A 10458-nucleotide genomic window follows, 5' to 3' on the forward strand; every position below is an offset into this window, starting at 1 on the left:
GGTGCCCATCTCATTGTGGATGGTACCATCCCTGGGTTGGTGTTCCTGGGTTCTATAAAAAACACAGGCTGAGCAAGCCATGGGGAGCAAGTCAATAAGCAGTATCACTCCACAGTCTCTGCATCAGCTCCTACCTCCAGGTTCCTTCCCTGTTTGAGTTCCTGTCATGATTTCCTTCAATGATGGACTATTATCTGGAAATGTAAGCCAAATAAACCCTTTCCACCTCAACTTGTTCTTTGGTCATGGTGTTTCATCACAGCAATAGAAACCCTAACTAGGGCACATAATAATACTAAGTTCTGAGGTGGTTAAATTCAAACCACTTAGAAGAATTGGATGAAAGAGATAAGAAGGGGACTGTTAAAGGTACTTAATTGATAATTTTGCTTATGTGTTTTGAAATCACTGATTTAATTGATCCTTTATTAATGCAGTGAATTCATCTACATAGATAAGCATCAAGTGGACATTATGAAGTGTGTCAATATAGCAATTACTAGACAAAATCTAATGAAATGTAACACAAATGGTCAATTTTAGTTATCATGTCTCTATTCAGTATTATTCTTCTAGTGCTAAGTATTTGTGATAGTTATTTGATTGTTTGCATTTGGCTTGTAACACTTTTGTAGGTGAGAATGTTTCTTAAAAAAGAAACCCTATTTTTAACCTGTAAGATGTACTCAGTAAATATGTTTCTATGTATGAAAGAAATTATATGCTACCACAAGGATACTTGCTCAAATATGTTCATAGCAACATTATTCAAAATAGCCAAAACCTGGAAACAACCTAAATGCCCCTCAATTGAACAATGGGTAAAGAAAATGTGGTAAATTTACACAGTGGAGAACTACTCAGCTATTAAAAAATGATGACATCATGAAATTTGCAGGCAAATGGATAGAACTAGAAAAAATAATCCTCAGTGAGGTAACCCAGTCCCAGAAAGACAAACATGGTATGTACTCACTCATAAGTGGATATTAGCTATAAAATAAAGATAACTGTTGTGGACTATTACTTTAACAAGGGAAATGTAGCTAGAGTTTTCCTTTTCCTGCCTGGCCCACAGTCAGGACAAATCTCTGTCACCCACCAGTCCCACAGCCACTCAGGCCCAACCAAGTAAACACAGAGACTTATATTGCTTACAAACTGTATGGCCGTGGCAGGCTTCTTGCTAACCGTTCTTATATCTTAAATTAACCCATTTCTATAAATCTATACCTTGACACATGGCTCGTGGCTTACCAGCATCTTCACATGCTGCTTGTCATGGCGGCTGGCAGTCTTTCCCCCACTCAGCCTTTCACTTCCCAGAATTCTCCTCTCTCCTTGTCCCACCTATACTTCCTGCCTGGCCACTGGCCAATCAGTGTTTTATTTATACAGAACGATATCCACAGCAGGGAAAGATGTTTTAAATTGGTTTATGTTGTAGAATATTACTTTAACTATGTAAAGGTGTGTTGTATTTGTTGATGCTGCATTTGTTTAATTATGTAAAGGTGTGATGCTTTTGTTTACACTGTATTTGATTAATTGTATAGAGATATGTTGCTGTTTTACCTTGCCTGCCTAAGGCACCTGATTGGTCAAATGAAGGCTGAATAGCCAATAGCTAGGGAGGAGAAAGGATAGACAAGCTGGCGGACAGAGGGAATAAGTAGGAGGATAAATCTAGGCTCAAGAGAAGGAAGAATCAGGGGAAAAGAAAGGGAGATGCCAGGGGCTAGGCAGTAAGGCAGCCACCAATCAAACAGACACACAGTAGAGCACACAGAATGAAAGGTAAAAAGCTCCAAGGCAAAACAGATGAAGAGAAACAGTTTAATTTAAATTATAAGAGCTAGTGGGACAAGCATAAACTAAGGCTGAGCATTCATAACTAGTAATAAATCTCCATGTCATGATTTGGGAGCTGTTTGATAGCCCAGAAGAAAGCCTGGTATGGATAACCATGCTACAAACCACAGACCCAGAGAGATTAAGTAACAAAGATGTCTCAAAGGGGGACACATGGATTTCTCTGGGAAGGGGAAATAGAAGAGATCTCGTGGGTAGACGGGGGGGTGAGTGGGAGTGGGAGCTTGAGGGATCAGGTTGAAGGATGGATGGAGGAGGAAAATAATGAAAAGAGATGTCTTGATAGGGGGCACATTTTGGAGTCAGTTAGAAACCTAATGCAAAGGAAACTCCATGAATCTTCAAGGATGACCCCAGCTAAGACATGTAGCAATAGTGGATAGGTAGCTTGAATTGACCATCTCCTGTAATCAGATTGGTAACTACACCAAATGTCATTGGATAACTCTCATACAGTAACTGAGGGAAACACATGCAGAGATCCACAGCCAAGCACTGGACCAAGCCCAGGGAATCCTGTTGAGGAGAGGAAGGAAGGATTGTACAAACTGGGGGTGGGGTTTAATCACAAGAGAACCCATGGAAGCAACTGGACTGTTAATGGGAGCACACAGAAGTATGGACTGACAGCTAGGGAGCCCACATTAGAATGGCCTAGGCCCTCTGCATATGTATGATGGCTTTGTGGCTTGGTCTAATTGTGGGACTCCTAGTGGTAGAAACAGGGCCTGTCCCTAACGCTTTGGCTGGCATTTGGGAACCTGTTCCTAATGCTGGGTTGCCTTGCCCTGTATTAATACAAGGAGAGTGTGGTGATATATTGTGTACCCTAATAAACTTATCTGGGGATCAGAGGACAGAGCCAACCACTAGATTAGACATAGAGGTTAGGCAGTGGTGGCACACACCCTTAATCCTATCACTTGGGAGGCAGAGATCCTCTGGATCTCTGTGAGTTCAAGACCACACTGGAAACAGAGCCAGGCAGTGGTGGCACACACCTTTAATCCCAGTACTGGGAAGCACACATGCCTTTAATCCCAGGAAGTGATGGCTGGGCAGAGAAAGGTATATAAGGCCTGAGGAAACAGGAACTCACTCTCTTTAGACTGAGAGTTTCATAGAGGTAAGTCAGTTGCTAAAGCAGTTCAGCTGAGACCCTCAGGGGTGAGGACCCAGAGGCTTTCAGTCTGAAGAAGCAAGAGCAGCTGAGGAGTTGGCGAGGTGAGGTTGGCTGTGGCTTGTTCTGCTTCTCTGATCTTTCAGATTTCACCACAGTATCTAGTTTTGTTGTTTTTTTTTTAATTAATAAAACTGTTTAGCAAGTCGTGTTACAGGAGAGGAACTCAGACTACCTCAAATTGATATGCCATGCTTTGTTGGCACCCATGAAAGGCCTGCTCCTTTCTGAACAGAAGTAGAACAGGGGTGGATTGAGGAGGGTGGGGGGCAAACAGGGGGTGGGGAAAGGGAAGCGGAAGCTGATGTCTCCATGTGAAATAAATGAATAAATTTAATTTAAAAAAGATTTAGGACCAATTAAAAAAGGAAGTTATATGCAATTATAATCTCAGAGTAAAAGTCATAATTGAAAAATGTTAGGTTCTAATATAAGGAATGGAAGAATTTGTAAAGCACCTATCTTCTCTTTCAGTGACTATTTACTATCCTTTTTATCTCTTTATCCTCTCTACATAATATTTTTCTCTTTGTCAACTCCACATAATAAAACTGATAATTTCATGTTTGTCAGAGGTGAGATTAAAAGAATGTAAGACTGGCATTATTAGATTATGACCTCAGCTATATGGATGTAAGTATTAAAGCAGTGAGTGAGAGTTTTTGTTGGTATATTTCACAGCTAGACCCCCCTCTCATTTTCAGAATTAAAGCTAAATACATGAGACTAGGTAAGATCAATGGATGCCATGGTGTTTTATAGATGAACTAAAATTTTGGTCATAGACTAGAAATATATCAGAAAATATTTCAAAGATCTGTTTGTGACTAAGAAGAAAAGTTCAGGGAAGATTTCAAAAATCACAAATTATTCCAACTGAGAGGTATGAAGTCAGATCTTCTTCACCTATATCCAGGTCAGAAATATTTAAGTTGCTATTCTGCTACCACTTTGATGTTGTGCTTATACAAATCTTACCATGATTTTCTAGAATTGATTTGATTGAGAAGTTGAGAAGAGAAACAGAAAATCATGAACCTACCAGATATTTGTGAGAATAAAAATAATTTCATGATCGATTTTTGTTTAAACACTGAATTCTTAACCTACCTTTAAAGAAACAATGTGGCTGGTTCCAATTGTTCTCATAAAAAGTCTCCATGAACTTCCATACTGTGTTGAGATAGATTCTTTCATCTTTAGCCTGTTTCACATCCTTGCTGTGATCACTTTCCTTCATCCCCTTTCCTTCCCCATCTAATTCAGGACTATAAAACTGTCTTCTAAAGTAATGTATTTCATGATGTGAACTTTTACAGTATTCTATAAATACATAATATATGTAACAAACTTATTATTACATCGCCTTCTATAGAGAAACGTGCTGTTAATACTATTGCATATATTCTCATATTCATTGTAAGATTTTTCTTCCATTTTCAAAGAAAAAATGGGATTATAAGATGCATCTTATTTTCATGTTATTAATTTAACCTAACAACAACATTAAGGACAATTTAAACTTCCATGTATACCAGAAATATCTCTAGTATTTTATCAACAGCATTATATTCCTTTCATGGGAGAGGGACTAAGTAGACAAGTGCATATGTAGAGCTTACTAATGATGTTTGCTACCTCAAAATTCAGTCCTGTGCTCAATGTGGAAATATAGCTTGGAACATTTGAAAAGAATTACCAGTGAAAGTTGGCTCCAATCCAAAGGTCTTATAACTGTATCTTAGGTTTGTGTTGACATTTCTCAGTTTTATCTGTCAGACACTGTCTATTTTCTGGTTTCTAGTACACTGTCAAAATTATGGTATGATAATTGTCTTCTTCCTTACTATAGCAACAACATGGAGTTTTCCAATCTAAACATTTTTAATTTCAGTTCTTAAAAGATGCTAAGAAAGTAGGCATCAGCCATTTTGAGGCAAAAGATCCAATGGATTTTTAAAATTGTTAACAAAAAAAAAATAACCTCCGTCATGTTCAATCTAGATAATTATAGTAGCTTTCTGGTAGACTCCACTCTGTCTTTTACTTATTCCTTTTGTCATTAGCATTTTATTCACATAACCTTAAAAAAATCTCATCTGTAAATGATAATCAGGCTTTGTAGCATATACCTTTACCTGACCCATCTTATTGGTTCCCAGGGAATGAATATGCTTTCATTTAAAACCAACTTTACCCTCCAGTGGTATGTTTTACATTTAAGGTACCAATGATTATATTTAGTGTTTTTCATTGTAAATAAAATTATAATTTTAATTTATGAGTAAAAAATAATTCTGAGGAAATAACCATATTTCCTATAATATCTCATTTATTCTCATGACTAGGAAAAGTTTCCAAAGACCTACTCTTATGGCACTGAGGTTTGAACTGAAATACAGATTACCCCCCCCTGAATGTGTGTGAAAGAGGACTAGGTAGGGTAGGCACAGCATGTGGATGTCAGAGCAGATGATGAGGTGATGGTCCACCTCTGAAGATGTCATTGTTTTTATGGTGTTTCTAGTGATGCTGGTGTTATGAGTACTAAGTATAATACTAATTGTTAGAGTTAGTGGTCCAGAAATACTGAAGCTAAAGTCCTGCTTTGTGGTCTAAGTCTGACTTTTCATTCTTCAAGAAGATATCAGCTGTGGACCAATCTGAGCAGTCCAATGGTATCTGAAATATTATCTAGAGAGTTTAACGATGAGACTAGCTGGCATGTATGACAGTGATCAAAACTCAAACCATACGTTTAATATCAAAAAATTATCTTTTTGTTTAGAGGTCATGATGAATGTCACAGCATTTTTGTAAAAAGCCACTTACATTTTCTCATGTATCATTTGTCCCAATAACTTCCTAGTATACTTCCTAGACATTTATTTTGTTTTCCTCTAAAAGTAATAGATTACCAGCATTTCACAGTACTATGTTCCTAGCACTGAGATATCACATCGTATCCTTATAGTCACTTCTTTACTGGGTGCATTATCCCAATATGTGGCTCAAATCCAACATGCTAAACTGAATTGATCACCTTCCACTTGCATCTTCTATGCTGATGTATCTACAGTTATTTGTTGCCACAAATTTTGTGTCCAAGACAGAGTGTCAGAGTTCATCTTTTTTATTTTTTTTATCTTTTTATTTTTTTTAGTTTTTTCACCTCCACATAAAGTGGCAAATATGAGTTTTTTACTTTATCTCCCTCTCATTTTTTCTATTAACTTTACATCTTTCCTGGAGTTCCTTCAATATCATCTGATTCATTTAGCATAACTGAAACCATGGTATCATAGGCCACAAAACCAAAATAATTACAGGTACTCTTCTTCAACTCAATTCCATGTATGCAAGCTTAAACCTTTATTTACTTGTCTGATAGCATTTATATTGCTTGTTTTTATTTCTTTATGTTCTTAATCACTGTTTTAGAATGCCACTTTTACGATGACCACAAATGTGATTAATTCAGCCACATTGGCTTGGAAAGTATTAAGAACTAGCAGATGTGAGAATTTGACGGTACACTGGGGAAAAGGTCATGCCAGGCCTCCACCCATCATTTACTCAAAAATTTAATTTTTAGAAATTCACTTGTACCTATACTTTGACAAGTACAAGGATATATGCATCTAAATACTTAATACAACAATAATGTCTATCAAAAATACAACATTCCAACCATGTAGTGGGATGACATACAGTAAAAACAAATTAGTTATATCTATATGAATTTTTTAACAGAATTGTATACATATCTAGAGTATGGGTAAATCACATAGTCACAGGTATCCTTAGGGATGCATTGAATCTCTCTAAGTGGTTACATATACACAAAAAATTATTGTAGTTACGATGGCCAGAGAACAGGAATCCAGGAGTGGGAGACATTTCACTATATACTTGTAAAAAACATTATGTTTGTGTGTCTATGTGAATGTAGACCATATGTGTTCAAAGGTCCACAGGAAACTGGAAAGAGTGTCAAATCCCCTGGAGCTGGAGTTAAAGGCAGTTATGAACTTTCACACAGGGGTCTGGAAACTGAACTCAGGAAGAGAGAAAGAGATCTTAACTGCTGAGCCCTTATCTCCAGGTCCAGTAATATTTATCTTTTAATCTATAAAAGTTTCTTTTACAAAAGCAAATGTGCAAAATGATGTGTGCATAGCTGAAGCCAAAGCTCCTCTCCCAGAAAAAATGTTGATTTTGATAATACATTCCTATAAGTACAATTAATACCACAATGCATATTTAATCATTTTAAAACTTAGTTTAATTACTATGATGTTAAACACATTTGTATTTTATTCTTCTACGATACATGACATACTCAATAGTTATCTACAGAAAATGATTATCTATGTATTCAATACAAAATTCAACTACACCCACTCTGACCATAACTACTGGCCTTTCATTGCAAATGGCTACCTGGACTGTTTCTTGAAAGTTAAGGAAATGTTAATCTCCCAAATACCTTCCTAATTATCCTGAAAATTTAGGTCAGATTTGATTAGCTATGTAAATCTTTAACATAATGGTACTGAGGAAAGTAGGTCATAATGCAGTACTTTTAAAATAGAAGGTTTTAGTACTAAGCATGGTAGTGATCAGGTTTTTCTGAAGTAAAAAAATTGATTAATAGCTTGAACAATATTATATAATTCTGTAAGATTTATATACATGTTAAAGATTTTATATATCCATAATGTACAATCAACCAATACTGAGTTTTCTTACATTCAAATGGAAGACACTCCAAATGGTCAAAATCTAAATCTTGAAATACATTTTATAATTTTATTGGAGTTTTAAATGATGGATCAGCCCAACAGACATTTTATAAACATTTTTTCTCAAAATGCCATATACACGCAATGTTTAAACAACTTGAACATATTATTGAAATGCTGGTAAAACCAAACTGCTGAATTGCAGTGAACACAATGACTGCATTAGCCTAAGGAAAGAAAATACATAAATCACTCAGGAAGGATAAGATTAAGACTTACTCGACATTTTTGTATGATACAGCAAAATGTAGTGCTCTGAGAAAAAGTGCCAAAGTCACACCAAGTTTTGATTGCCAAAAGGATCTCTCTCTTTCTCTCTCTCTCTCTCTCTCTCTCTCTCTCTCTCTCTCTCTCTCTCTCTCTCTCTCTCTCTCTCTCTCTCTCTCTCTCCCTCTCTTCCTCTCTCTCCTCCTCCTCCTCCTCCTCCTACTCCTCATCTTCCTCCTCCTCTCCTCCTCTCTCCTTTCTGTTTTCACTTTCTCTGTGGCTGAGCACAAAAAAGTTGGGCCAATCCACCTTGAAGATAAATCACACATAATATTAGAAGTGTGCATGCGCACCTCACACACAAGCACGTAAGTGAAGAACCTTAGCCTGAACTGAAAGATAGATAGCCTTACAAGGGCATAGAGGCCTTAGCTCCAGAGGCCTGCATAGTTGCCATGGAGGCCTGAAGGGAGTGGACCTCCACCCACGAAGAGCTTCATCTCAGGCCAGTTGTAGCAGTGAGTGTAGAGTGCGTTGGGGAATTCCTCAGTGCCACCAAAGTAATTCACCCAGAGTTCATCTTGGTTGAGCCAGCCTCTGCCACAGGTTAGTTTGAGCTTCCTCCCTGTGCGCACAAGAAAAGAGTCTGGACTGGCTGAGGCCCTCTCCTCCAGGAACTTCTGGGCACGGATGTCATAGAAGAGCAGAGAACCATGTCCAGTGCCCACGGTAATGATGTGCTGGTAGAAGCTCAGGGAACGCACTCCTGTGCCTCCCTCTCGGGAACACAAAGGCCTAATGTTCTGCTGGCGTTGTCGTGGATCCAGGAATGAAACATGAGACTGGGAACCCACAGCATAGAGGGACAACTCATCACAGTAGGTGAGACACACGTTCTCCCCGGCAGTAGGGCAGCCTTAGGGACAGCAGCCTGGACAGGGAGCTCCGGGCTTTCCACAGGTGGAAGTAGCCATCCAGAGACACGGCTCCCAGCTCCTGGTTTTTGCCGCTGAATGCAAGGGCTCGTACTTTGCGGTTACCCGGGTTAGTGGTGGCCCTGGGAATGGCCTCCATGTCCCTTGGACGAATGTGTGAATACCGTGGAATCCCTGAATTATTGTGCCAGGGAATGTTGCCACTGAACATGTCGGGATCCACCCGCCAGAGTGCCACGGTGCCGTCGCGGGATCCACTCACAGCCACCGTGTCACTCATCCATGCAATGGCGAAGATCCAGTCCCTGTGGCCATTGCGGTCCCCTAAGCACACAGGGTCCAGAGTGGGCAGCTGGTATACTGCGAGACTGTTGGGGTTTTCACCCCCTGTGGCCAGGAGGGTCTTGGAGGGATTCAGCTGGATAGCGTGGATGCCACAGGTGGGTTGGGCACGGGTTTGCCCAGGCCCTCTGTCCCGCAACAGGGGAATGCGGGTAATCCGGCCGGTCTGGACATCGACCACGAAGAGCGTGTTGCACTTGGTGCCACACACCACCTGCCTGGCATTGAGCCACTGCGACGCGAACACCTTGTTGAGGGGGCCGAGGGTCAGCTGGCGCTCCCTCAGCAGCTCGGGCAGCCTGACGACCCCGTAGCCGCGCAGGTCGCCCTCGAAGCCCCCCAGCCCCGGGTGGCCCTCGGCGCCCAGCGCGCGGCCCTTCAGGTAGTGCACCAGCGAGCGGCGAGCCACGGGCCGCCGCGGCCTCTTGGCCAGCAGCAATGGCCCCTCGCCGTGGCCGGTCCCCGCCGCCGCCGCCGCCGCCGCCGCGGCCGCCGGGCCAGGCGACGAAGAACTCCCGGCGCCCCCCTCGACCTCGGCGGCTTTCCGCTTCCTGCTACCTGTTTGCTGGGGGGCCATGGTGGGCGGCGGGCGGGCTGCAGAGGCGGCGGCGGCGCGGCGGCGGCGGCGGCGGCGCGTGGCACCCGTGTTGGCCGTGGTGGCGGTGGAGATGGCTGTGTCTCCGAATCGGCGGGGGGGTGGGGGGGGGTGGGGGTGGCACGGGATCCCAGGGGCCAGAAGGCTGGGGGATCCCCGGGACTCCGAGTGTCCTGGGTCCGGGGTGCTTTGGTGGCCAAAGAGGCGAAGGTGGCAGCGTGGCTCTGCAAGGACTGTGAGCTTGGAAGAAGGAGCGGGGCGCCGGCGGCGGAGAGAGGCGTTGAGGGTGGTGGCTGTGCTGGGGACCTGGGAGAGAGGGCGGGAAGTGCTGCCGTCCGGGAGATGGTGAAGTCAGTGTGGGGCTAAAGAGTGTGCTGGAGACCTGAGGGTGAGAGGCGGAGGCAGTGGGAGGGGCGGTTGGCCGTGGGGTGCTGGGTAGCACAAGCCAGTCTGGGTGGGGGTTGGGGAGTAGCAGAGGGGATGGGCGCGCGGGAGGGCTGTGTGGAAACTCTGGGGAGATTC

General features: G+C 42.0%; 1 protein-coding gene across 1 annotated transcript; it reads right to left on the reverse strand.

Annotated features, from left to right (window-relative positions):
* Positions 1–6618: 6618 nt before the first annotated feature.
* Positions 6619–9966, reverse strand: LOC128115863 (DDB1- and CUL4-associated factor 12-like protein 2). The gene is given in 2 exon segments (XM_052746995.1): positions 6619–8963; positions 8965–9966. Coding segments are annotated over 2 exon segments (1425 nt in total). The 5' UTR covers positions 9919–9966; the 3' UTR covers positions 6619–8492.
* Between the last annotated feature and the right edge of the window lie 492 nt (positions 9967–10458).

This window comes from Peromyscus californicus, unplaced genomic scaffold (genome assembly GCF_007827085.1).
Source record: "Peromyscus californicus insignis strain IS unplaced genomic scaffold, ASM782708v3 Scaffold_10__1_contigs__length_136768540, whole genome shotgun sequence".
In the NCBI taxonomy this organism is placed as follows: Eukaryota; Metazoa; Chordata; class Mammalia; order Rodentia; family Cricetidae; genus Peromyscus; species Peromyscus californicus.